The sequence below is a fragment of the Anoplopoma fimbria genome, chromosome 15 (assembly GCF_027596085.1).
Source record: "Anoplopoma fimbria isolate UVic2021 breed Golden Eagle Sablefish chromosome 15, Afim_UVic_2022, whole genome shotgun sequence".
Lineage (NCBI taxonomy): Eukaryota > Metazoa > Chordata > Actinopteri > Perciformes > Anoplopomatidae > Anoplopoma > Anoplopoma fimbria.
Genome location: NC_072463.1, coordinates 2,934,392 through 2,961,297, shown reverse-complemented (window position 1 = coordinate 2,961,297; position 26,906 = coordinate 2,934,392). Strand labels below are relative to the sequence as shown.

The window sequence follows — 26,906 nt, the reverse complement described above, 5'->3', positions numbered from 1 at the left end:
CCCCAAAATAATCACTTTTCTATGTTGTTCTCAAACATGTTCAGGGTTATGCAGCAATTAAACTGCAACATTCTTCAAAGAGCCTTTGTTTGAGATAAGTCTTTTGTATTATTGAGAAAACAACTTCAGAGATTGATTTAAATTTATATTTTGCTTTTTTTCTTTAACCAAAGTGTTCTGGTTGTGGAGATGACGCTCTTTAACAGCTCCAAAACATATAAGCTTCTATATATGTGATTCATAGCAATAGTATAGCAGCAAAACATATTTGCATTGTAATTATATAGTGGAGTAATGTCTACCTGAGTGTGTGTTGTTTACTCCAGTTCCTGCTCAGGTAAACACTGTTAGCTCTCTCAGCACTGTTGCCTTGCGCTGTTAGCACTGTTGGCACTGTTTGCTCTTTTTGCTCTACGACTATTAAAATATTAGATTTTCATCTAAATATTTGACCAAATAGTGAATGGATTGCTGTGGAATTTGTTGCAGTCATTCGTGGTCCCCTCATGATGACTTAAAAAAAAAAAATGTTGCTGCCCTACTCATTCAACACAGTCTCACGACAATTCATGAAATAGTCACAAAATAAAAGATATTTGTTTGGTGTTCAGGGACACAAATTGGGCGTTTTTTTGTTGTTCTCCCAGCACAACTTTCTTTTTGGACGACTTTTGTTTAGGCAACTAAACCACTTTGTTAAGTTAAGAAAAAGCATCATGGTTTATCAACGGTTAGTTTTAGTGTCTCCTGGTTGACAGTCTCGGTCAATACTTTGTTTTATGTCTAAATACCTGCAAAAACTAACAACTTTTTTCAGGTGTATTCTCTTGTTTGAACACATACAGCAGTAAGGAGAAAGTAAAAGCGTCATGTCAACAAAACACTAGGATTAAATCATCATATAGAGTGTTACCAAACATACAATCTTCTCTTCTGACAAAGTAATTTAACATGTGGGACCTGTTTCAGCTAAATAATTACAACCTTTCCCCTCACATTAGACCCAAACCCTTTAAAGGATCTGTCTGTGGATGGTTACCCTGGTATTACATGTACTGTATGTATAGTGGGAGAACATTATAATGACATATAGCACAGTGGGAATAAACCATTGGAGGATGTATGCTTACTGGGACCTTTGTAAGGTTGATTAACTGTTGTCTTTACAGGCTGAAATGACAGGCTGGGACATGGGGGGGGCATGTGGAGCTGCTGGATAAAGAAGCGATGACGCAGTGGAGGAGGTTCAACAGAAGAGACTTTCTCTCCTTCTCCTGCTCCTGCTCGGTTTCCTGTTGGGTGCAAGACAGATAGAAAAGGAGAGAGAGGCAGAGGTTGCAGCCATATATCTCTCCTCATAGATCCAGGACTCTGCAGCTCTTCTTCAGACTTCCAGCCAAAGCTCCCGGAGAGGAACCAGCTGTCATTCCCGGTTCCTCCGCAAGGATCCACCGGTGGTTTGGGACTCCAAGAAGCCGCATTTAAAGCCACTAAACACGGTAGAGTAGCTCTGTTTTCTGCCTATGTCACATTACTTTTTAATGACAGATTTTTGATGCAACAATGGCATTTCTTTGCACTGCTGACAAAGACATGTATGCTCATTAGAGGAGATGAAAGCTAAGTTGTATACTGGGAGAAGGGTTAAAAAGAAAGTTTATAGGTTGACTGAGTCTTATTTTGCATTAACTTTAAGATAAATAGCAAATTAATCGTGTAGACAAATGATATTACGAAAAAACTCAACATTAAAGGGGCACAATATGAGATTAAAAACTAACCTGGAGTAATATAGAGATTCTATAGAAGATAAAATAGGTCTTTATGTTTAATAAAGTTAGAATAAACCACAATGTTAAACCCACAGAGACACTTTTGGGCAACACAGGCAATAAAACAAAACAGTTAAATCTTTATATAAATATCAGAAATATATATGTATATATATATTTTAACTCCATTGATGATTTTCCAAACTGACCATGTGCCAGTGTACAGAGCACAAGACACTGCCTGCCCTCAATGACTAACGATAATTGTTGATCTGGGTGGATAAAAGCTTGTATAGCCTGAGGAGAAAGGCTTTATGAGTAGGTACAATAACAAAGTGACGGGATGCAGGAATATCATTTAATTAGAGGATAGATGGCTATTTATAGGTAATTATTAATTCAAGCCATTTATTTCGCAAAAAAGGCCAAACATTTGCTGATTCCAGCCTAAAAAGTGATGAGCTGGTGACTTTGATGGGGTTTTATTGCTTAGCATCTTTAATGTATTCTTTAAGCATTCAAGGTATGTGATGACTTTAACACTGATTTGTATCTGAACCAAAACCTATAACTCAGACATTTAAGGTCAGCATTTAATTAGGCTTGGTGCTGTTCCATTAATGGATCTGTTAATGGGCATAACATGAACAATTTTGGCATTCAATTCAACTTAGAGTCATTAATCAAGCAAAAATGTCAAACATTCACCAGTTCCAGTTTCTCAAATTTCAGAATTTGCCACTTTTCTCAGTTTTCTTTCATTTTGTATTGAACATATTTTGGTTTTGGTCGGACAAAACATGCAATTTGAAGACATGTAATGGCATTTATGACATTTTTATGACACTTTATGGACTAAACGATTCATTGACTACTGTTAGAAAACAGCCAACAGATTAACTAGTAGTGGAACTTATTAATCGGGCAGCTCTAGTTATTAGCTGCCTTAATACTCACTTTATCTGTAAAGTTATTGAGATGTTGATAAACGCTGCTTGCCCAGACAGGAGATTACCACCACTCAGGGAAGATGAAACCATTATGTTGCTCAATTCTGGGCGTCTGTTGCAGCGAGTGTTTGTATTTGAGACGGATCAGACATGCTGACTGCCCGTCTTCTCTCCTCTCTGACTTCTTGCCTGTTGACCGTTTGGTTAAACCGTCCTCACTGTCGGGGCATCTGGTCGTCCTGCAGACGGGGTCAGAGGTTATTTGGCAGCTCCGGCCGACCCCCCTCCTCTCTCTCTCTCTCAGGGGGGCAAGAAACCCTCCGACTGCCCCGGTGAAAACAAACAAACAGCCTCTCCACATGCAACAAAGGAGACATGTTTAGCTCAGTTAAGCAATTAGGTGACGAGACAGCGGAGGGAAACCATAAGGCTGCTGTTTAAGTGTAAAATGATCTCACAAAAACGTTTTTCTTACAGAAGTGAGGCTTTAAAAAGTATTGCTAATAATACATTTCAGCACATCATCAAGACTTATTATACATGCTGTGTTATCTTTGTTAGAATTTTAAATCCACATAACTTTAATGACTATAGGGCTGCAACTAACTTTTTCTCAATCAATCTTTTAGTCCCTAAAATATAGGAAAATATACGACCCAAAAAAACTAACATATATTAAGATTTGAGACACCGAGGCCACTTAATGTTTTAGTATTTCTGCTTAAAAGGTACAGTAAAAAGGTAAAAAGATGAATAAATGAGCAAAATTGCTGCAGATTCTTTCTGTCCATCGACTAGTTCATCAACTGACTGTCACAGTCACACCTGTTCACTCTTCCTGCACTATTTCTCTCAGCTCACAGCCCCCCCCCCTCTCTCTCACCTCACTCTCCCTCACTCACCTAATCAGCCTCATGCAGTGCACCTGTCTGCCACACCCACCTCATCAGCACCATCACTCTCACCTGCTCACTCTGCTGCACTACTCACCTCAGTATAAATACCCCAGTCTCACACACACTCACTGCCAGACCTTCCAGTGTTATTCCCCGGACTGACTTCCCGTTGCCGACCCTGCTTGTTTGGACTTCTCCGCCTTGCCTCTGCCCCGGTTAACCGACTCAGCCTTCTGTCCCCGACCACGAGATTTGCCTTTGCTCCTTTTGGTTTCTGTCTACCTGCTGTTTGTTCCGCTTTGCATAAAGCTCCTGAACATTACTCTGTCTCCTGGTCGTACTGCACTTGGGTCCACACACCACCCGTTACACTGACAGATTGTTTCAGCCCTAAATGTACTCTCTCTTCTGTGGATTCATTACGAAAATGAGCAAAACAAATATTTCCCCGCTCCCAGACCTCTTGGTTTTCATCAGACATAAACCTTTCTAACTGAAACCACAGAAGCAGCTGTTGATTATCTGCTGTGGTCGATGGCTGCTAACCAAACCACAGAACATTCTGTCGAATCATTCATCTCCGCGTACGTTCATCTAAACGATCTGCTTAAACACACTCTGATGATCTATAACTGATTTATATACTTGGCGATATTTCAGGAAAACGCTCCAGGGCAACAAAACTGAGGCTGATGTCTTTTGTGTTTGCTGTTTTTTGTGTTTGCTGTTGTTGGATCAGATGTGAAGAAATGTCTTTCTGTCCTCATAAATCCTGTTGTAAGTGTTCCATCAGTTACTCTTTCGACTCTTGTTGCCGTGGCTTGTTGCTCAATTTTTTTTAAAAGCCTCTATTAGTCACAGGGACTAACTCTGCACGTCTCCTCTACTGTTTTTTTCTTTTCCAGGGAACAATGAAGATGCTCCTGTCTCTGGTAATCTTCCAGCTGCTCTTGGCTCCAGTTCTTATGGTAAACTCCCCGTAGACGAAACTGAAAACAAATTCACACTAATACCAAACACTGAATGAATGAGAATGTACAAAGAAATAATTATACAAGTATTATCAGTTAGATTTGTTTAACAAAATAATCCTACCTCCAGGTCCATTTTCTCATCCATGTTGTATTTAAAATGACACTGAATGAGATTTGGTTTGAAAGAAACGATACAGCATTACAAGAAGGTTATGTTGTTGTTGGTTTACATTGTGATGAGTGTATAAACTGGTGTGTTGTGTTCAGGTGCCCAGTGTGGATCACTGGGACGCATGGGGTCCTTATGGAGAATGCAGCCGGAGCTGTGGCAGCGGAGTGACCATGAGAACCAGACGCTGTATCACACACAGGTATGTTTCCTACCTACCTACCTACTCACCTACCTACCTTTATACCCACCTAGTTACCTACCCTCCTATCAACCTAACTACCTACCTACCTACCTACCTTCCTATCAACTTAACTACCTACCTACCTACCTACCTACCTACCTACCTTAACCTACCTACCTACCTATTACCTTTACCTACCTACCCACCTAGTTACCCACCTACCTACCTACCTACTCACCTACCTACCTTTATACCTACCTACCTACCTACCCTCCTATCAACCTAACTACCTACCTACCTACCTACCTACCTATCTACCTTTATACCTACCTACCCACCTAGTTACCCACCCACCTACCTACCTACCTACCTACCTACCTACCCTCCTATCTACCTAACTTTAACTACCTACCCACCTAGTTACCCACCTACCTACCTACCTTTATACCTACCTACCCTCCTATCAACCTAACTACCTACCTACGTACCTATCTACCCTCCTACCTAACTACCTCCCTACCTACCTACCTACCTACCTACCTTTATACCTACCTACCCACCTAGTTACCCACCTACCTACCTACCTACCTACCTATACCTACCTACCCTCCTATCAACCTAACTACCTACCTACCTACCTACCTACCCTCCTACCTATACTCCGACCTCCCTCCCTACCTACCTACCTAATACCTTTCTCCCCCTCCTCCTCCTACCTCCCTACCTCCCTACCTCCCTACCTACCTGCATACCTTTCTTCCTACCTACATACCTACCTACCTACCTCCCCTCCCCTCCCTACCTCCCCTCCTACCTCCTACCTACCTACCTACCTATCTTTAATGCACCTTGACAGAAACATGCCTGTACAAACACATGCACCCCCACCCTCAGCCTCTCTTTGACAAACTCAGCTCATTGTGAGGCCCTGAATCAACATATGGGTTGTGAATAAAGCTAATTGTGAGGTTCATGGTCACAGACTGGATCTTGATAGTAAAAGAATGCCTTGAAGTCAGGAGGACGTGGGCTTGTCCTGCAGGGAGGGGCCCTTTAATATTATAAGGACTTTCCTGGGTGTTGGCTGCTTGTGAGGATGACTCTGCTGCACATGTTGTTGTTTTTTTAATGTATCATTTCTTTAAATATGGTTTCATCCATATATAGGTTGTTTTGTAACAGCTGACTGCACAGGACAGAGTGTTGTTGCCAGCTTATATTGTAAATGTTCAGAGCTGGAATCCAGCCGGCATGTCTCCTCATGTAACCCATAAAGTGATCTGTGTTCATGAGGGGGGGAGTGGTGTGCTCAAGTCATTCACAATCCTGCAAAATCTACTAAAGTATCAGAAGTAAAAGTACTCATTCTGCAGATTTAAAAAAAATAAAAATATGTTTGACATATTATATATTACACTATTCAATGTGTAAGCAGCTTTTTATTGTTGAGTTGAAGCGAGTTTCAACTACTTTATATCCAGTTTGGCAGTTTGGTCCAGTTGTTTTCTCCAGGGAGTCACAAGGTAAATCTGAAGGGTCGAGATGATTGATGGGGCTGGAAAGTCGACGATTTTTAGACTATGGGAAAACTCAGTCTGAAAATCTTCTTCCACCACTGAGTACAAGTACAGCATTCAACCTCCCGTCTAAAGTTACTGCTGCTGTGATTTCCTCCTAAACCTCCACTCTAACTTAATCTACTGCTTTAAAGAAGTCATCCGTCATCATTCATTAGCTGTGTTTTCTGTGTGTACAGTCTATTCGAACGTAAAATATTCAGCAGAATGTAGGTGTGTCTCAGATATTTAGCAATAACTCTGAGGGAGTTTGATAAAAAAGGAGATGTTTGATTTGCTTTTGCCCGTCAGGCAGAAGATGTCTATAATGAGCTGTTTCTTTAACATGTCCAAACTGTTTTCACATTCACCTGTTTGATATTTTGTTGCCTTCATGGGAAGGAGAAACTGTAGGACAATGTAGTTTTGTCCGGACACACCTCCGTAGGATTGGTGGAGCTTTCCATTGATCCCTATAAGATGCTGGTTTCCAACATGTTCAGTCAGTCATTTAGTGACTCAGACTGTCAGTCAGTGGGTTTCCCGTCTGTAGCTGAATGATGAGTAACCGGGAAGAAGTCCTGCCCACACTTACCTATTTGGACGAACTCTGTCATATCTTGTCTGCCAGAATCACACCTTTAAATACTATGATTAAACTGCTGTGGAATTGCTGGGTGCTTTACAGGAACTCCCATTTTAGTGTAAAATTACCTCACCTCATGGGCTATAATCTTTTTTACTTTTCTATGATCAATAATGTAGCTTCCCTGTTATGTGGCATTTTTAATTGAATATACAGTTTGATGCTCCAGATGTTTGTTTTCCGCTCTAAAGGTTAAAAGTTGAAGGCTGGATGTTGCCCCTGAGTGTTTGGACACGTTTTAGTTTCGGTTCTGGCGTGCTGGCAGGAGCGTGTCTTGTTTTTAAGGCTTAAGGGCAGGTACTTTAGGAGGTGACTTAATCATGAGTCATCAGCGTGGCTGCAAGGGGGGATGGCGAAACACTCCGATGTGTCTCACGGTTCAGCGTTTGTTTGTGTGAGTTTTGGGCTCAATGTTGACGATGTTTCTTTTTTATTACATGCAGAGATTAAAGAGGGAATGCCACTTAATGTCTGAAATTCAGACCGTCTGTTATTTAGACCATCTGAACTGACATTTTTATGCTTGAGCTGCAGCCTCGCCTATTCATTATCTGTTTCTGTGCCACGGTGATGACCCATGAAGTTTTAATGAAAGTTTAGTAAGAAAAAATGCAAAAGGGGATTTTTCTACAGCACCGATAAGGCTAATCAAAACACATATCTGTTGCTTAAAGGGACATTCCCCGTAAAAAACTGTTGTATAATGTCAAGGAGCTTTCCCCTTAATATGAAAAAATAACCCTGCTATTGTCATCTCATTTTGCGCGCGAGACTTAAAACCTAAAAACTAAAAAACACAGAAACTTTGAGTTACAAACTGGAGGTGAAAGAGGGATCTATTAAAATATACTATCCTCTTGCATTATGGGAAATGTGGGATCCAGCGGAAGTCAGGATATCTGCTTATCCTTTCCCCATCCTTTTTTAAAAATGCTTTTAACAGTTCCCCCAACTTTATAGAAAGTGCAATACTAAATCTCTGGAGTACCCCTTTAAAACTGAGTGGATTCATTTCATTTTTGACTCAGTTCTTGTAGCCTCACTAAGATAAATCACACACAAGACATCACAGATCACTTTTCTTCTCGTCTCTGTGTTTTAAGACGATAATGTGGAAAATTGTGCCTCCACATCAGCTCAAGCATCAGGGTTAATCTATAAAAACATCCAATCGCGTATCATATTGATGCTCTGTTTTTCTCTTACAGGACTGATGGAGGACACAACTGTGTAGGACCGATCAAGTCTTACCGCACCTGCAACATCCAGGTGAACAAACAAACCTGAAACAATGTTTTTTTTAAATATTGTGTGTCTTCCTTAATTAAATAAACCATATATATGATGTTTTGATTATATGTGTTTAAAGGATATTTAACTTTGTTCTCCCATTGTTCCGCTCAGGACTGTCCAGAGGGATCCAAGGATTTCCGTGAGGAGCAATGCTCCCAGTTTGATGGGACTGACTTCGAGGGGAAACTCTACAAGTGGCTCCCATATTACGGAGGTCAGAATCAAAGTCTTTTTGGATTTACAAGAGAATAAAATGGGCTTCAAAAACCCACTAAGCTAGTCCCGATTGTGTAACACAAAAATAATTGGTTATATGACCTTTGTTCTAAAGTGCTCCTTGTGTCTCTGACAGCTGAGAACCCCTGTGAGCTGAACTGCATGCCAAGAGGAGAAAACTTCTTCTACCGTCACCGCAGCTCCGTGGTGGACGGGACGCCCTGTCACCCTGGACGGAGGGACGTCTGTGTGGGGGGAGTCTGCAAGGTAGGATCAACAGATAGTACCACGCACAGGAGTTTAGATGAAATGTGATGCGATAAGAAAGGTGAACAACTAGACTACATCAAAAATGAGACAAGCGACGTCTATTGATAGTTTTAAGAAACTTATTTTTATGATCTTGATTCTTGAGATAAAGTACATTAGTTTCTAGTAAGCACATTGTGTGAGATGGGCACAGACAATCTCTATTTGATCTCTATATGATCTCTATTTCTCACAGGGTTAAGGTTACATTTAGATTTATGGTTCATTTTGGCCTCTCAAGTACTGAACACATATTAAATAACAGTGTGCTACAAGGTCAAGGTTTTGAGGACAATAATAATAAATAATGAGGACAGACCACATCTGGAGTTTGCTTATAAGTGCCCGGTGTAAATGTATCCAGTTACAGATCTTAATAGCACACATTTGGCCTTTAAGTGTAGTTTTATTGTCTAATAGAGTGCTGCATTTTTGTACTTCTGGTTCCCTTGTCTTGAAGTCAAGGTTAGTTTTTGTTTTTTTATAGGCTTTTTTTTATAGGTTATTTTCTGCAATAGTCCAAAAGCCAATTGTAAAATCCAATCTTTCCCAATCATTAGACCTTTGTGACAGAACTTTAGTGGCATGCTGCTCTCCGTCTGACGAAGAAGCATATGTTCAATGATTACATGACCGTAGAACTTTGAAATGCAACCGATCGCCTTATCAGTGTCGCACATTTGATCTAATGACACGATCAGTATGTCCATAAGTCATTTTATAAGTAAATCAAAGTGACAGGAATGCAACATGTCAGGGGCTCAGATGGTTTACAGCATCACCTCATTAACCAGAGTGGACACAGGGATTAGTTTCACTATGTGGTAATATCAAACACTTCTTCTGCTCTCATGTAATTACTGGGCAACCTTCTCCTCATGAAACACCTCCTTTGTTTAACCTCTGACATCATGTCTTCATCACCTCCTCTGTGTGGAGCAGCTGTCCAGAAACCCACTCTGCTCTCATGTCTTATTTTTGAACATTATGTCTCTTTTGCTTTTTAAAAACTTCGCGTATTTAACCTTCAGCTCCAGATTTTTGTTGCGTGGTTTTAAGATTGTTACTTTCACAGAAACGTTATGTTCCCACAGGTTTACTTCTCTCTTAAACATTGTTAAAACAGGTCTTGTTTTGGTTTGGTTTGGCTGCTAAAACCGTCAATTTTGTGACTGGGCTTTTGCCTGTTTTTGGGTTTGTGTAGTAAAGTTGATGGAGCACATTTTTTATGTGCAATTTCAATTTTTGTGTTGATATTCTTTGCTCGGCCACCTCGAACTTAAATAAACATTATGTGTGTTTTATCATCTGCATACCTGTAAGAGGACAGCTGCTGGATTTTGAAGACCAATATAAATACACTGGCAACAGACTACGTTTAAATTCAATATATTTAACCACACAGCACTTCTACTAAGTATTTCTATTTTTTTTATTTCTTTTTTAAACATTGTTAGGATGGAAAACCTTCAATTCCCTTCACAATAAAGCTCTCCAGTGTTTGACTCTGAATAATTAAATTCTTACAAATTCTTATTGTTTTTTACCGGTTTGGTTTGGCTGCTGAAGCCGTCAATCATGTGACTGGACTCTTGCCTTTACGAGGGTTTATGTGGTAAAGTTTACTCAGCACATTTGTTTATGTGCAATTTTGATTGTTAGTGTTGATATTCTTTACTTGGCCTCCTAACACCATGTGTGTATTATCATTACTATACCTACAGGTGCACAACTGTTGGATTTTTTTACTAAAGAGGAACGAAAGACAAACTAAATTATTACAATTTATTTTTCAAGGTTCTGCAAACTGAACATTTAGATTATTTGTGTTACATTTCTGCATAGTCATGCACGCAACAGAGGTTCTTACTCCTTGTTGAACCAAGTCTTGTATTGTTTGGTTCATGCTTGGAACAAAAAGGCCAATATTGACCCAACATCTGTACAAGACTCTGACACCAATCAGCATTTTTTCTGCTAAATGTTTCCCTGCTCCTTCCCTTCTCTCAGCGTCTGGGCTGTGACAACATGTTGGAGTCTCTCCAGCAGGAGGACCCCTGCCTGCAGTGTGGGGGCAACGGACAGTCCTGCTACCAAGTCAAGAGCAGCTTCACCATACGCGACCTGCCAACTGGTACGCTGCACACTCATAACCACCAGATGTTTTCAGTCATCACATTTGTCACACCCATAAAAATAATCCCCCTGACGTAAAACAAAGCTCAGAGAGAAGCTAAGATTTCTTTAGTCTGAGTTTGCAGAATTTTGTAGATTATGTGTGTGAAATGAGTTGCGTCTCATTTTCATCTCAGGTTACAACCAGATGTTCATCATCCCTGTTGGAGCGACCACCATCAGCATCAGAGAAACAGTGGCCACACGCAACTACCTTGGTGAGTTTGTGTTTTCAGTTAACAGACTGTTAGAAGATCAGAAGGAACAGTTTACAGCCTGATTGTATTCTGTATGTACTCTGACTGTAACCTCTGTGCACGGCCAGCTATCAAGAACCTGCGTGGTGAGTACTACCTCAATGGCCACTGGGTAATTGAGTTTTCCAGGGCGACACCTATTGCTGGGACGATGCTGTACTACCAGCGAGGAGCTGAGGGTGACAACGTCCCCGAAACCATCATCGGCCGCGGCCCCACCACTGAACCCCTCGTTGTTGAGGTAACATTGATTCGTTTCCTTGTCCTTTAAATGTTTTACTCAAAATATCTCCTTAAAGGTGATGTAATCAATATTTTTTTAGAATAACACAGGATCAAATGACCATGTAATGTGAGTCCCCTCAGCTCGACTGAAACTTGTACCGTCTTTAACTCATTGTTTTGGATTTACAGCCTGCAACTTTTCTGTTTTGGTTCACTCTCACTGTTCAAATAGCACAGTTTTCGCCCACAGCAGGCAGCTGTTTTCAGCAAAGGAAGTATTTAAAACAATCATATGCTACCAGCTCAGCAACAAACAGAATATAGACAAGTTCGCAACTAGCATTTAGCAGCTAAAGAGCCAGATATTTCCCTCTGACGTGGGTGGAGAGCCAAACAGAGCTAAAAGGAGAGTAAATATTGGACTTACATTTATCAGTCGGACACAAATTGTTCCTTTATTGGATGTTTAAACATTGCAGCATTTTTCCATATGAACTTAAAAGGTGATAAAATGCCAGTGATGTGTTCACAGCTAGTTTAATGCCCCAGAGTGGCCCAAAAAATAAATCTATTATATTAGGTTAAACTCAGATCTCTGAAGCAGCGTTAATGTCCTGCAAAGGCTACAATTCGTTCATTTTTGCAGACGTTGGTGACGTTAGAGAATAAGTCAGAAAAAAGGATTGTTTCGTCCTCTAAGTACCAGGAATCTAGACAGACTAGCAAACAATTTGAGTGACTGATCTCAATCTTTATAAATGGAGTTTAATCTTAAATCCAACCCTCTCCTTTCAGCTGATCAGCCAGGAGCCAAACCAAGGAGTGGAGTATGAATTTTATCTTCCCAACGGACGCTCCAGACAAGGATACTACTGGAGTTTTGGATCCTGGACTTCCTGCAGCAGAGAATGTGGATCAGGTCAGAGTCTCAGATAAACACAGTCAATGATTTAACGCTTTTCTTAAAAATGAAACAAATCTGTTATCATTCTCATCCTTCATCAGGCTACCAGTCTCGTTTGGTCTTCTGCACCATTGACAACGAGTCCTACCCCGACTATCTCTGTGCATCTCTGCCAAGGCCTCAGACCAACCGCACATGCAACCCTCATGCATGCCCACAGATCCGCAGGTAAATACAGTCAAATTTCATCTGTAAAAATGTGACATTTCAGTGGATTTTAACGAAATTTTCCAAGTTCAATAGCATCCAGATTTCATTTTGTTCCATCAGAGGTGTTACTTTTTTGTTTGTGCTGGTAAAAATGGAAAACGCAGCCGCTTTTTGACTGTTGTTGGTGTGTTGTGACTGTCTGAAAGGATGGCGTACCTGTATCCACCACAGTTGTGGAGATCCCCAAAAAGGCCCAGAGCCTATGTGTTCAGGTAACAAAGGCTCTGTAGTCGTAGTGTTTAGAGCTTTAGCAAACACAGGGGGAGATCTAAATCATTTAGTCATTATTTTCTCTCATTTTTATGAGCATGCATGATTTTTGAGTAATTCTCTTAAGTGATGTCCATTCTAAACTTCACATTGACACCTGGAAAATGAAAAACATCTGTAGCAAAGTAGTAGAAGTGTATTAAATGTCAAAATCTCCCCCTTCAGATGTGTTTGACTCCGTAGCATCTGTGTTTAGCGCATAGCCTTGTTCCTCCATGTGGGGTGAGAACAAAGGCAACAGTCCAGCTCAGAGATCGACTTTCAGCCTTTTAATGATCCTCATTTTTCTTAAGTGTGTCTAGACACACTTAACTTAACGTCTCTCTCCAGGGTGACAAGTCGGTGATTTGACGCTTGATTTCCATCAAACAGACCTCCTCCTCCTCCTCCTCTTCCTCCTCCTCCTACATTAACCTCCCAACCCTGTACCTGATCACTGAGCTGGGCTGCTGCCTGATCGCTTTACCAAACTGTACAAAAGTCTTTCTTCTGTGCGTTAGTGTAGCTGGTGTTGGTCAAAGGTTAAAGGTCGTCATGCGGGGGGGTGTTGGGGATTGTGTACATTTCAATGGGACACAGCAGCAGAGTAAATAGCCGGGGCTTCAGTCAGTGACTCTCTGGTATTTCCTGCTTCTTTTCTTTGATGCTGCTGCTGTTTAGAAACCTAACTGGACCATCAATATCCCTCAATTGAAAGTTATAGACCAGGAACAGTAGATGTTCATGTATATGTGTGCTAAAGTTGGTGCAGAGATAAAAACCTGAGCTTCCTGGAGTGTTTTTCCAGTCTTTGTGATTAACGCTTCTAGTAATCAAACTAACCAGGAGGTGAAAATACTTTCTGTACTTCAGCTGCTGGTTTCTGGGTTTCCTTTAACACTGCAATCAAAAAGGATGTGTTGTTTTTAACGCATTCACATATAGTTTAGCAGGTTATTTAGTCGCTTTGTTAAAACAATGCATCCTTTTAATACCCTTGCATTTCATTTGAAAGGTTTTATTACAAAACACTGATGGGCATCAGATCTGAAGAATGGCTGTAACTGTGACCATTACGTGATTCATCGATTTGCTGATGGGATGTAACATAAATCGATAACTTTTTGATGTTATCAATTCATAATTCAAAGTTGTTTATTGAGCAAAAATGCCAAATATGATCTGCTTCCAGCTTTTCAAGTTTAAGTCGTTTTTTTCAGTTGTACTGTTGCTCAGACAAATTTTGCAAAAATCTGTCAATCTGTGATGGACATTGTTTGACATTACATAGATAAACAATAGCAAGATATCATATTTTGCATATGTTTAATACAGAATCCCTTTAAAGGTTAACCAAGCTGAAAAAACAGTGTTTCACTGCCCTCTCTGATTAAATATCACTGCTGCTGGTCGTTGTTGGTTTTGTGTTCTGTAAGAACAACAAACAGACATGTCACATGATTGTTTGGGACACTTCCACATTACTGTAGAAAGGTGAGACGTTAAACCACTGGATGTCAGCCGAAACCAGATTGTCATTGACAAGAAAAATACAAAGTTGGTCTGAGATGCTTTGGATTGCCAAGATTGTACTGTATTAGAAAGTGAAATATTGTCTCTTGTCCCTTTTGATAGGACAAGTTATACATTTTTTGAATGAAACATCTCCTGACTTGTGTTTTCCTCTTCCTCGGGTTTTTTCCCAGCTGGCAAAGCGGAGAGTGGAACACCTGCTCCGTTACCTGCGGTGGAGGCTCTCAGGTGCGCAGCGTGCAGTGCGTCTCCCATGATGCCGCAGGCCCCCGCGTGGTGGAGGATGCTATCTGCGCCACCTCCGCCGAGGCACCGCCCACTCTGCAGACCTGCAACATGCAGAAGTGTGCAGAGTATCAAGTGAGCAGATGGAGTGCGGTGAGTGAAACAGCAGACTGAAACCAAACAATGTGGGCAAAACACAAGATCCTAAGATTAACGAGCTATATTCACACTTAATTCAACAATTCAAAGTTTATTAACATATTAAGCTCACAGTTTAAACTCTTATATTCCAACTGGAGTGAAAATTATTCCATCTGCTGCAAAAAAACGCAGTTAGAAGGTGGTTGATCAAGAGAAAGTGAAGATAAGTAAAAATAGATTAATATAGAAAAATGTACCTGATAATAAATGGGTCATATGAGACAAGCAATGAGATGAGTTTGCTACTAGCTTCTGGGCTTAAAAAAGGTTTTAAAATCTTGTAAAACACATAAAAAATCTTATTTAAGCAGCAGACTAAATATCCTTCACTTCGGCTGGAAAGAAACATTTCATAGTTTGTCTTGTCTTTATCTATAAGCTTAGCTCTGCAATCTGACAGTAATCATGCATGCAAAAGTCTTAGATGTAAAACCCAGATAACATAATTATCCCAGACTGAAGCCAGGAAAGTCCTATAAACCTAAAACACTCGATGCAACCAATTTTGACTCTTAAGAAGAGTCAAAATTGCAGATTTAATTGCAGATTTAAGTCCAGGTTTGTCTTTTTACTTAAATTAAAGTGTATTTTCTCGCGCTTAGTTCAAATAACATCAAACAATATAGCTTTAAGGCCTCCACATTCATGAGCAATCCGTGTGCTGTCGTGTCTGCAGTGTTCGGTGACTTGTGGTTCAGGCGAGCAGACCAGGGAGGTCACCTGTGTTGGTTCAGGAGGAATGCGTCTGGAGGAAACTTCCTGCAGCACTCTGCTCCGCCCGACCGCCGTGCGACCCTGTGAGATGGCGGCCTGCCTGAGACAGATCAGCTGGCACGTCGGAGACTGGGGACTGGTGAGCGGCGATAGGAGACATCAGCTACAAACACCACCGGGGCGCTGGATACTTTATGCTTCTAATCATCTCTCTCGGTTTTCCTTCAGTGCTCCAAGAGCTGTGGTACCGGCTCAAGAGATCGGCAGGTGATCTGCTCCGACCGGGAGAGGAACCTGTACCCTGTGGTCCAATGTAACGCCTACCCCAAACCCTCCGCCGTGGAGCGCTGCAACACCCAGTCCTGCTACAGCCCACAGGGTGAGAGCACGCAGCAGCAGCCCCTGAATTAGACAACAGGCATTGTCATTTTTTTCTTTGCTGACACAACATCATTTTGCATTCTGTGTCTGCATTGTTGTCTGTCTGGATTAAGTACTTCACATGGCCCTTTAATGAGACTAAATGTTCCTTTTACCGCTCTACACACCTGATTCCAGCAGCTCTATCTTTAAATAAAAGTACACACAGAAGTTCAAGTTTTGAATAAATGACTAAATAAATAAGAACTAGTTAGGACGAGCAGAAAACACATCAAACTATCTTAATGCCTTCACTGATACAATTCGCTGAGCTGCTCTCATTGTTTTTGTGTTTGTGTGTTGTGTGTTGTGCAGTGGTTCCCAGCATCCAGGACACACGAGGACACGACAACACACAGACTGTTTTCCAGCCTTACGTTCCAGACCACGCAACAGGTTGGTCTCAAATCTTAAACTTGACCTGTGTCTCTTTAAAGCTTGGTTCATACTTGCTGGCTTAAAAAGTCAAAAATGAAGTCATATCAGGTTGCGCGTCTCTCCTTGGTCGTGCACCTCTACTGTTTTCTGACTAGGCGCTTCCTGCATGTGTGCTTTGAGCTTTTCAGACATGACATCACAAATAGTTCACTGCTAAAAACACTATTAATACTTTGGGGGATTTTACAAAGACAGCCAATTGCTTTTTAATTGCTTTAGAAATAGGAGGTCTTGAAAACCTACATTTCAGTAAATATTTTGAGCCTAAATCAAATTGTTTACAGGATATTCGACCTTTGTTTCATTATAATTCATTTAATATTTGACTTCCTACTTTACAGGGCTCTTATAAAGGCAATAAAGTAGTCCATGAAAATGAGATATAAGTGTAGAGTTAAATACAGTTCATCCTCTGCATTGTGGAGGCTGGTTTATGGCGTTTTGCTGGTTTCACTCGTTGTCTTCTTGCTTCTTCAGAGTACATTTTGTTTGTACGCCCTCTGGCGTTTTGGAGAATACTGTATCCCTCTGATGATAATTAAACCACTCACTCTCTAGAAAGAAATACGAAGTTTTAGACCAAACAATATATGTGTTAACAGGAAATTTATAACTGAACTTATATTTAAAAAAACAAAAAAAACTTTTCCATTATTGGTTTAAACCAAACAAAAAAAGCTATAAGTGTGATTGCTTCCTCTCAGTTCTCTTGCACCCCGTCCTCTCTGCTGATATAACTCCTGTCACTTTGTGCCCATCAGCCCCCCCCCCAGCACTAATTATCCAGGCCTGATTGACATGTTTTCAGGCGTCCATGGACATTGTTGGCCTGATTAAAATATTTCCGAAGCACTGAAGTGTGCAAGTGCTGGCTGTTGTGTTTTTGGCATGTTCTGGCATTCTGCAGCAAGAATTTCAAGTTCCTCATTTCCTGTGAGTTTGTTTATTCTGACGGGTGGAACTTCTTGTCCCAGTTCATTCTCCTCTGTTCCCTGCTTCGTCTTTCCACAAACAAATGTTTCTGGTTAATTGTATGCACGTGTGTTTTTTCTCCTTTATGTGCTCTTTTGTGTTGCAGCTTCCCGTGAGGCCTCCAGCACAAAAGCTGAGCCTCCATTGTACATTTCTAAAGCGATGTGTGAACTTCTCTTTTGCGTCTTTTGTGACGTCTTGTGCGTATGTTCATTTGCCCTCCTGCTCTGTTATCCTCACAGCCCGCAGACCGGAGACGGATCCGAGCCAGACGAACACAGTCCAAGACCCTCACAGCAACGCCCCGGCCCTCCACTGCAGCCAGTCCTATTATGGCTGCTGCCCGGACGGACGCACTCCAGCCGGAGGCCCCCAGGATCTGGGCTGCCCACATGTCCCAGCTCCCACTCCCGTCCAGCCACACTGCGTCCAGACCAGGTATCCAACCTGTCATTTGGCTGAGGTCACATCTGGATCCTGTTTTAGAGCCTTTGTCTGGGTGTCACTTTTTGTGGCCCTCTAACCAGAGATTGTTTGCCGTTACTCCTGACCGCAGTAGTTCCCACTAAGTGACCAGAAGTTTTTCTTAGAAATGTCACGTTTTTGTTATTTTTGTACCTCCAGTACAAAGTGTTTTATTGTTTGTTCCTGCTCCCTTCTTGTTCTGTGTGTCAGTTACGGCTGCTGCCAAGATGGAGTGACGGCGGCTCAGGGCCCCAACAGGGAGGGCTGTGTGGAGTACGCGGCGGCCCCTGCACCCACTGTGAGCAAACATCAGAATTCATTTATTTCACATGCTTGCTGACAAACTCCTATTTTCTGAGGTGACCCGACAATGCCATAAAACCTTTCTTCTAATCGGTGATGTCACGTTTCCTCAGGCTGTTCCTTCTCTTCCCACTGAGAATGCAGTGCAGTGCCGCATCACCACCTACGGGTGCTGTTATGACCGCACCACACCTGCAGCAGGACCCAGCGGAGAAGGCTGCCCCAACCCACCCAACCACAGTAAGAGATTGAGTAAAGCATTCATTTTAAGTTGTTTTTCTCATATTTGAGAAGAATCCACATGTGAATCTGTTCAGTACGACCACAGCCTTTTGCTTTTGGCCACTGAGAAGCTCCACTGCCACTGAGGAAATATTATTGTGAGCAGGGGAAAATATATATATATATATATTCCTGCCCAAATATCCCCAGTGGATCCAGGAATTCTAGTTTCAACTTAATGCTTGTGATCAATATTTAAATTTCTGGTTGTGCCAAAGAAATGTAGCTGATTGTAATGAAAGCTTGGGCGTTAGAGAAGTGTTGTCAGTCTAGAGTGTGTCAGGTCATGGGCTTGGATCCAATTTATATTTATTAAAAGGAAAATGAATGAAAAAATGATTCCTAGAAAAGTTCATTCTTGATCCTAAAAGTAGTAGATCCCACCTCAGGGCCCCTCACTAGCTCGCTCTGTAGCTTTACATTGTATCACATGTTCTTCACCAGATGATGATGGCAACTGAGCAAACTCTATCCATTGATGAAGACCATGTGATACAGCTGACAGTGCAGGAAAAGTTAGTAATGAGTCCTTGAAGTGCAGCCTGGAGCCTTCATGTTGCTCTGTTTCTGTGCTGCAGTCGAGCGCTCCGTCTGCTCGCTGCCCCGCGCCGCCGGCTCCTGCAGCGGCTGGGTGTCCCGCTACCACTACGACGTCATCGCCTCCAAGTGCGTGCAGTTCTGGTACGGAGGTTGCCACGGCAACAGCAACAACTTCATGACCCGGGCCGAGTGCCAGAGGGGTTGCCGGGGGCCCGCAGCTCCCCAGCAGGGCCCGGGGCCGGTCGCTCCCGCCGCAGTGCCGACTGCTAGAAGAGAGTCCACCGCTGTGAGGACAGCATCTGGAGCAGGACCAGCATCTGGAGCAGGACCAGCATCTGGAGCAGGTGGATCCACATCTGGAGGGTCAACAGGTGGGGGGTCACGCAGCATGGGGAGGATTTTCACAGTCCAGGGGGATCGACCAGCGGCACCAGCAGACAGGCCATGAGCGCCGCCAACCACGCCCACAGAGCCAGAGTCCTTCTGCGCCCTCGCCGACCTTCCCACGCTAACGCTGCACAGCACACCGGCCCAGCAGCGAGGTAAGACCCCGAAAAGACCCAGCCCCCTCCCTGTCCCCCCAAGCCCCGCCTCCACTGGCCCCATAAAGCCGTTCACAGCCGTCCCCCCTGCTCACGGAGCCCCAGTCCTCTCAGCCCGGCTCCGAGTGAGAGGAGGGCCAAAGAGTGAGCTGAAGGAAACATCATCTGCATCATCATTCTCTCACCCTTAAAATAAGATGACGACATCAATGTTAAAGTTGTTTATCATTTTTCCAAATATTCCCAGCCTGTTTGCACGACAAATTTATACAAACCAGATCCAGAATTAATATTATTATGATATTTTCAATAATACAACAAAAAGTCAAAATAATGAAGGATACCCGTTTACATTATTCACACATTATTCACAATATCTGCAGTAAAATGTATTAATAACTAATGAAGCATCTGTAATTTGAGAAAGCCAGGTGAAGACTAAATAAATAGTCCATCCTGCCTTCTTTAACAAGCTTTCAAACAAACTTAAACAAACTTTAAGAGTAACTTAACACTTTGGCTGTGTTCAAAATCGCATACTAACATACTATTCATACAAAGTGTGACGTAAAATTGAGTACGTGGTGCGTTCACTCTGCATTGTATGTGGATTTTGTGTAGGCCCAGATGTTTTCATGAGAGCAAGTAACCTTTAAGAAACAAGTTTTGGAAATTTTGCAATCATTTTCAGAGATGAGAGAGTTACATTGGGGTGTGTTTGAGCACACATAACTCACCCTTATTCATCATCTAGTAGGCAGTTAGCAGAACACACTGATTCAGTATGTAGCATGTAGTACGTTAGTATGCAAATACAAACACAGCCGGCTTGTTTTTGCTGCAGTGATGTAGAAGTGTACTTCAGGGTGTGTCATGTACATTGTGACATCACTGTTTAGTGTTGTAACAGGTGCAACAAACCCAAAGCGTTCAACCATTTAGGGCTCTAAAACAGACAGTTAAGTTACTCTTTAAAGACAAATATTATATACATATATATATATGTGCTTTATTTCATGCAACATGCTCTTTCCACATGTAGACGCACATGATTCTTGTGACGCTGATATAATCTAAACCCTCGCTTTGTAAAGCTCAACCACCGCCATGCTGCTGTACCTTCAGCTCCACAGACTTTTACTCTCACGCTTGCCACACCTCGTGTTTTTTTTTTTTTTTCATTTAACCTCGACAAAACAAAATGTCTGGAGAAGTCGACAACCTCACAGCGACCCTAAAAATGGACGTTTCTTCTGCTCAATGCTTCTGGGACTTTTTCACTGTCTGTCCGGAGTTCGTGTCAGTCGTCGTCTTGTGCTTATTTGTGTGCGCTACCTCACTGTGTCCACCACCTTCCTGCTTTGTGTTGTCCCCTTGATGTCAATTAGATCAAACTAATAAAGGTTCTGCTGTGACGCTCCATGTTGTTGGTTTTGTCTTGTCACTAAAGTTTGTCTTTTTCCACCTCACATCCGTGTAGTTTGGTGTTTTAGCTACATCTTCGGGGGATTTCGTTGGTCGACTTCTTTCTGGGAAATGTGTCTCTGACGTAGTTGTTTTGCAGGTGAAGGTTGCATTGTTTCGTCTCGTCACTTTACATGTTGCATGGGCCATTTTGTGTGCCAAAGCTGGGTTTCCTTTTCCTGTCTTTTCTCTTCTAGAGCCAGGTTGTGGGCAATCTTTATGCTTGCTTTGGTGACTACTAATAAAAGTACCAACGGTGAAGCATAAAGTGACTCTTTCATTCTCTTCCTCCCTTCAATCTTCCAACTTCCTCCTGATCCTCCATCCTTTTTTCCCCCTCCTTTTCCTTCCTTCTTTCCTTCTGTGCTTGTATCCTCCTCCTGTTTCCTCAGTTTGACCCTTGGAGAAGTGACCATCGATAAGTCCGACCCCTCCACAGTGGAGGCTTTGGTGGGCCAGACCGCTGTGCTGCCCTGCAGAGTCAGCCCGCCGCCGTCCTCCACCGTCAACGTGGAGTGGAGAAAAGATGCCGTCCCTCTGTCAACTCACAGGTCTGTAGGAACACACACACTTATCACATACTTACATTTCTGTCAAGGTTTGTGATTATTTCTTCATTTATATGTTCTTTAGGCATCACCAGCAGCCCAACGGCTCCCTGTTGGTTGGTCCTCTCACTAAGTTGGACTCTGGTTGGTTCTTGTGTGTGGCCACTCGTGAACAGGAGAGAGACCATCGCTACATTTACCTGTCTGTCTCAGGTAAGGCAGTGCATTTGTGTGAAACTAGTGCTGCGTCAGTTCAAAACCTGCATGTATGCTCGGCCTGTTGTGTTGCTGCTTGCAGCTTGCTTGTGAAACTATAGAACTTCGACCTTAACACTGTACTTTTTAAAATCCTGAGTAATACACCTGCCATGTCATAGTACACACACACCCAAGTTGCAGCTACTCACGATCAGAAACACCGGTGAAATTCAACTTAAGCCCTCGACTTAAAGGGCCCTAAACAGCTATAGATTTATTATGATAATAAGTTATGAAAAATACTGAATTATGTTACCATTCTAACTCATTGTACCCAAAAAATAACTTATAAAAGGACCCTAAAACACGCAGAGGTCAGGGTCACTTACCTTCAGAAACATTGGTGAAAAACACTTAGTTTTAAATTACAAATAGGCGTATTAGTTGATTATTTTAACATAACTAATGCAGTTAGATCAGAGATTTAAATCCGTGGAGCTATTTTTGCTGGTCGTAACATTATTGTGTTTTTAAATTAGTATCAAGTCGTAAAGCGTGGAAATACAGTCTTTTTCACAGGGGAAAAACTGTGGTGAAGCATCTGCTTTTATTGAGTCCAGGGAAGTGAAAAAGAAGTCTGGTTGTAAAGTTTGATCCAGCATCCATGTGACATTAGCAGGCTTTGTCCAGCATCCAGCAGCAAAATGTAATGTAGTAAATTTAAGTTGGACCCACTGCGGACGCCATGCTGGACTCAGAGTCCTGAATCTCTGCCCATGCTGCTGCACAGAGCGCTGTTTGCTTGTTTATTCAAAGTTTATTAATATTGAATGTGTCCAAATCGCACTGAATTTGAGAAAACACGTGCCTAGCAATACAACCCCCCAAGTGTGAAGTAGATTGGATAAGCGGTTCACAAGATATGCAAACAGACAGACAGACAGACAGACAGACAGACAGAGATTCATTGCTTCATTGTTAATTGATAATAGATAATTTCATGTATCTAATAAAACCACAGGAGATTCCTTTTACAAGAATTCCTCTAAAGCTTGAATAAAAAAAAGTGCTGTTTGTACCTGCAGTTGTTTTTGATGATCACTAAAGATATACACATTTTTGATTTACATATAAAAGGCATGTGTGGATATAAAGAATGTTTAGATCGTCCAGTAAATCAAGAATTCAAAGAAAGCTTCTGAGAAAAAAAACAACTTTCTCCCTGTGTGCATATGGCTAATTGGGGCCAGACTCGGTCAAAACCTTAATTTGACCGACTTCAACCCCGATTAGTCCGTCACACGGTAAATCCTGAAGATCATGTTGAAGCTGATGTCATAGATGATGTCAGAGGTTGTGTCAGAACATACTGACCTTGAAAAAGTGCTAATGTGACATTATGTAAGTGAATTATGACAGGAGCATTGACCCGATCGTGTGTGTGTGTGTGTGTGTGTGTCATAGAGGGATCCCCCCCGCTGGTTCCTACCTCACTGCCCGGAGACGGTCCTCTCCCTCGGTAAGAACAATCTCTCTTTCTCTGTATTCACAAAAGTTCATCTTCCTTAAAATATAAAGAAGGGAAATTAAAGATTAAAGACACAAAACACCAAAATGCTTAATAATGAAGCTTAATATTTGTATTCTTTCAAATGTCCTCCGATTGTGTAACTATAAATGATGTCACTGTTTCTGTTATTTTTCTCTCAGCTTCAGTATCGAGCGTTCCAGTTCGTCTTTGCTGGAAATGCGAGCCGGACAAACTGCCAGACTGTCCTGCACCATCGTCCCTCCGTCAGCACTTCAGTCTGTCAGCATCCAGTGGACCAGAGACGGACAGACCCTCAGTGACTCCAGGTCATTATCACACTGCTCCACTGATTTATGCACTAATTGGGATTCTAAGGAACTTTCTAGAGAAAAAAAAATTTAATGTGATGTACAATGTGTTTTATCTTGTTAACAGAAAAATCACAAATAAGTTGTCCTATATTCTTTTAAGTAGATTTTTTTTCTGATACTAAAATAAGGTTTTGAATGCAGGATTTTAACTTGTATTGAAGTATTTTCACAGCGTGTTATCGCCTCTTCTACTTCCTCACTTTATTGTTGCAACTGGTAAAGGTGGAGATAATTTGAATTAATTGATATACTTCTAGATCTAAATTTGTTGAGTTTATTTGCAAAAACAGATAAAGGCCATTCCTAAATTTAATAAACCAAAACCATCTGGGTAGATTTTTCTCTGTTTTTGCAAAGAAACCCTTCACATTTTGGCAGTATTTTGTATAATTAATCTGAATCTGCCAAGTACTAAATTTAGTCCAGTAAAAAGTACAATATTTATTTTGTATAAGTATGAATTTGCAACAAATGCAAGATACAAATAGCTCAAACTGTAATCAATAACAGTACTTGAGTAAATGTACTCTCCGGCATCTTTCATCGAACTATTAATGTATTCTTTATCAGTTAAGACCCCAGAGGGATTCAAAACTATACTGTAGACGTATACACATGTAATGTTGGGGCCCTCAGTACAAACAGGTGTCTTGACTCCCTGCTGCGTCGTTGCAGGATTACCCAGCATTCAGATGGAACTCTCACCATCGGCGTTCTGAAGTCTTCAGACTCGGGCGTCTACACGTGCACGGCCTCCTCTCTGCAGCAGCTGGAGCAGAGACAGCTGCAGCTCAGAGTCCAAGGTGACTTCCATTGTTTGCCTTTAAGCTCAACACATGATATGCATTTTGTTAGCATGATCATTGGCACCTGTATTGATGCTGTAATTTCACTAAAGCACCAGCAGAGATCAGTATTTGTGAATGTCATGAAATAGACTCTATAGAGGAGAAGCAGAAGCATTTGTGAGGATTTTTTAGGTTGAAAAGAAACATTTTTTATCTCGTATTTTTTACTGTTTCTGTCGTCCAGCCGACCTGAAGATCACCACGGCTCCCAATAACATCAAGGTGTCTGAAGGCAGCACAGCTCAACTCCCCTGTGTGGTGTCAGGAGACAACGTCAGCATAGGCTGGTCCAGGTAATCAGAAGTATGATATGTTAGACATGATTGTAAATATATGTTTAATCTTGGGCCAAAGAGAAAATCAGCACAGCAGGGAACAACACGTACTGCACAATATAGTGGAACTAATAAAATACTGATACTTTTTAAAGGCTTTTTCCAAATAAATAAAAACCTTAAAGTTATTTGTTTTCAAAAAAAGTACATAACTACCACTAGAGGCAAATATAGAAATAAAAATGCTATCAGCTAGATTTTTTTTATAGTTAGTTTGATGTTCAGTTCCAGATCATTTATTAATTACTTTGAATTTGATGTTCAGTTCTAGATTTATTTAGTTATTCATTTAGGCATAATTACTTTGACTTAGATGTTCAGTTAAACCGTTATCCAGATTGTACAGTCCATAACAAAGTCAGAGATTGCATTTGACATAAAAACAGATTCAGTTTCAGATAGTTCTTTTGTTCTTTATTTGTGTAGTATGAGTAGCAAAACAAATTAAAAAGGTAAAAAGTATAAAAGTTATATCATCATCTGTTAACTTACTCAAAAAGAAAATCTAAAAATGATTCATAAGAACATTGCCGTATTATTTTAACTATACAAAAACATAGATGGTTGATTTGCTAAAAGAAGATACACAAAGCTCATGGGGCCTTAACCCCCCCCCTCTCCTCTCCTCTCTCTACTACAGAAACGGCATTCCAGTGCGTCCAGACGGCCGTAACATCCTGACGTCCTCTGACGGCAGCCTGATCCTGAAGAACGTCAAGCCTTCAGACGAGGGCACGTACACCTGCAACGCCTACACCGGCATCTACTCTGTGAGCGCCACGGCCGAAGTCAGAGTCATCAAACACACACAACAAGGTGAGGGTGATGATCTGATGTTTTTATGAACCCGTTCACTACAGAATATACATCACATGATCATGAGTGTTACAAAGACATTGTTTGTGAGCTTTTATATTTAGATGAGAATGACCTTTAGGTTTTGGTTTATTAGAGAAAGAAAAACGGTTCAACTCTGACTGAATTACCACTCAGTTTCACTTAATTATCATGCCTTCTACTATGTGAATATTTGAAAGAAATTGGAGATGAGGGCAGCAATTTATGGATCTGGAACCAGACCAACGAGGCCTATATTTTCACAGATTTGGGAACAAAAAACGAATCTTTTTCTGGCAATACAACAAAAAAAGAAAGTCAGATCTGCTCAGTGCAGGTGAACAAACAAAGTATAAAAGACTGACACGATGAAGTCATTTCAATAAATCAATTACACAACACACAATGTTCTGTGTATGAGGCACAATAAAAACCTAAATGTCTCTCGACTCTGTTCCAGGTGATGATGTGCCGCCAGAATGCGTGGACCACCCCGAACTTGCCAACTGTGACCTGATAGTCTACGCCCGACTTTGCTCCAACTCGTACTACTCCAGCTTCTGCTGTGCCAGCTGCACCAGGCACTCGCAGAAGAACGACAGGTTAGGCCGGCTGGGCTAGAGCGGCGGAGGTTTTTAAAAGAAACTGTGGGACGGATGGGAGAGGGGACAACGGCGAGACATTAAAGCTGCATTTCGAAAACCTGAAAACACTGAACTTTTGCCAAAAGTACTCAAAACACTCATATCTATTGTGCAGAATCACAATTCAAGAGTGCACCAGAATAAAAGGGATGATTACTATTAGATGTTGTTAAATCTGTGAACCTGGAGTTCAGGGAGTCTGTCTGTACACTGCTGCATTAAACACTGAATATGGAGACAATAAATAGGGGCCTTAAATATTAAACTATTAGTCGAATGTGATGAAGCAAGAGTCAAACTTTCTTTGTCGTTCTTCCTCCGCCACGTCTTTAAAAATAAGTTATTTACTCTTTGGACCTTCTGTACGTGTTCTCTGTTTTCTAGAGAATTGTTTTACTTTCAGGTTTATCAAAAGGATTTAACGTGTACATCCAGAGAAATTAAACTGTA

General features: G+C 41.5%; 1 protein-coding gene across 1 annotated transcript; it reads left to right on the top strand.

The window, feature by feature from the left end:
* The first annotated feature begins 1,329 nt into the window (after positions 1 to 1,329).
* On the top strand, positions 1,330 to 26,906 carry paplna (papilin a, proteoglycan-like sulfated glycoprotein). The gene is given in 28 exon segments (XM_054614122.1): positions 1,330 to 1,499; positions 4,524 to 4,586; positions 4,860 to 4,963; positions 8,356 to 8,416; positions 8,552 to 8,654; positions 8,793 to 8,923; positions 10,976 to 11,099; positions 11,278 to 11,358; positions 11,466 to 11,638; positions 12,418 to 12,541; positions 12,628 to 12,754; positions 14,752 to 14,956; positions 15,681 to 15,857; positions 15,947 to 16,097; positions 16,454 to 16,534; positions 17,791 to 17,986; positions 18,224 to 18,311; positions 18,430 to 18,556; positions 19,177 to 19,559; positions 19,562 to 19,680; positions 21,537 to 21,695; positions 21,778 to 21,905; positions 23,355 to 23,409; positions 23,601 to 23,747; positions 24,468 to 24,595; positions 24,825 to 24,933; positions 25,616 to 25,791; positions 26,273 to 26,906. Coding segments are annotated over 27 exon segments (3,675 nt in total). The 5' UTR covers positions 1,330 to 1,499; positions 4,524 to 4,529; the 3' UTR covers positions 26,434 to 26,906.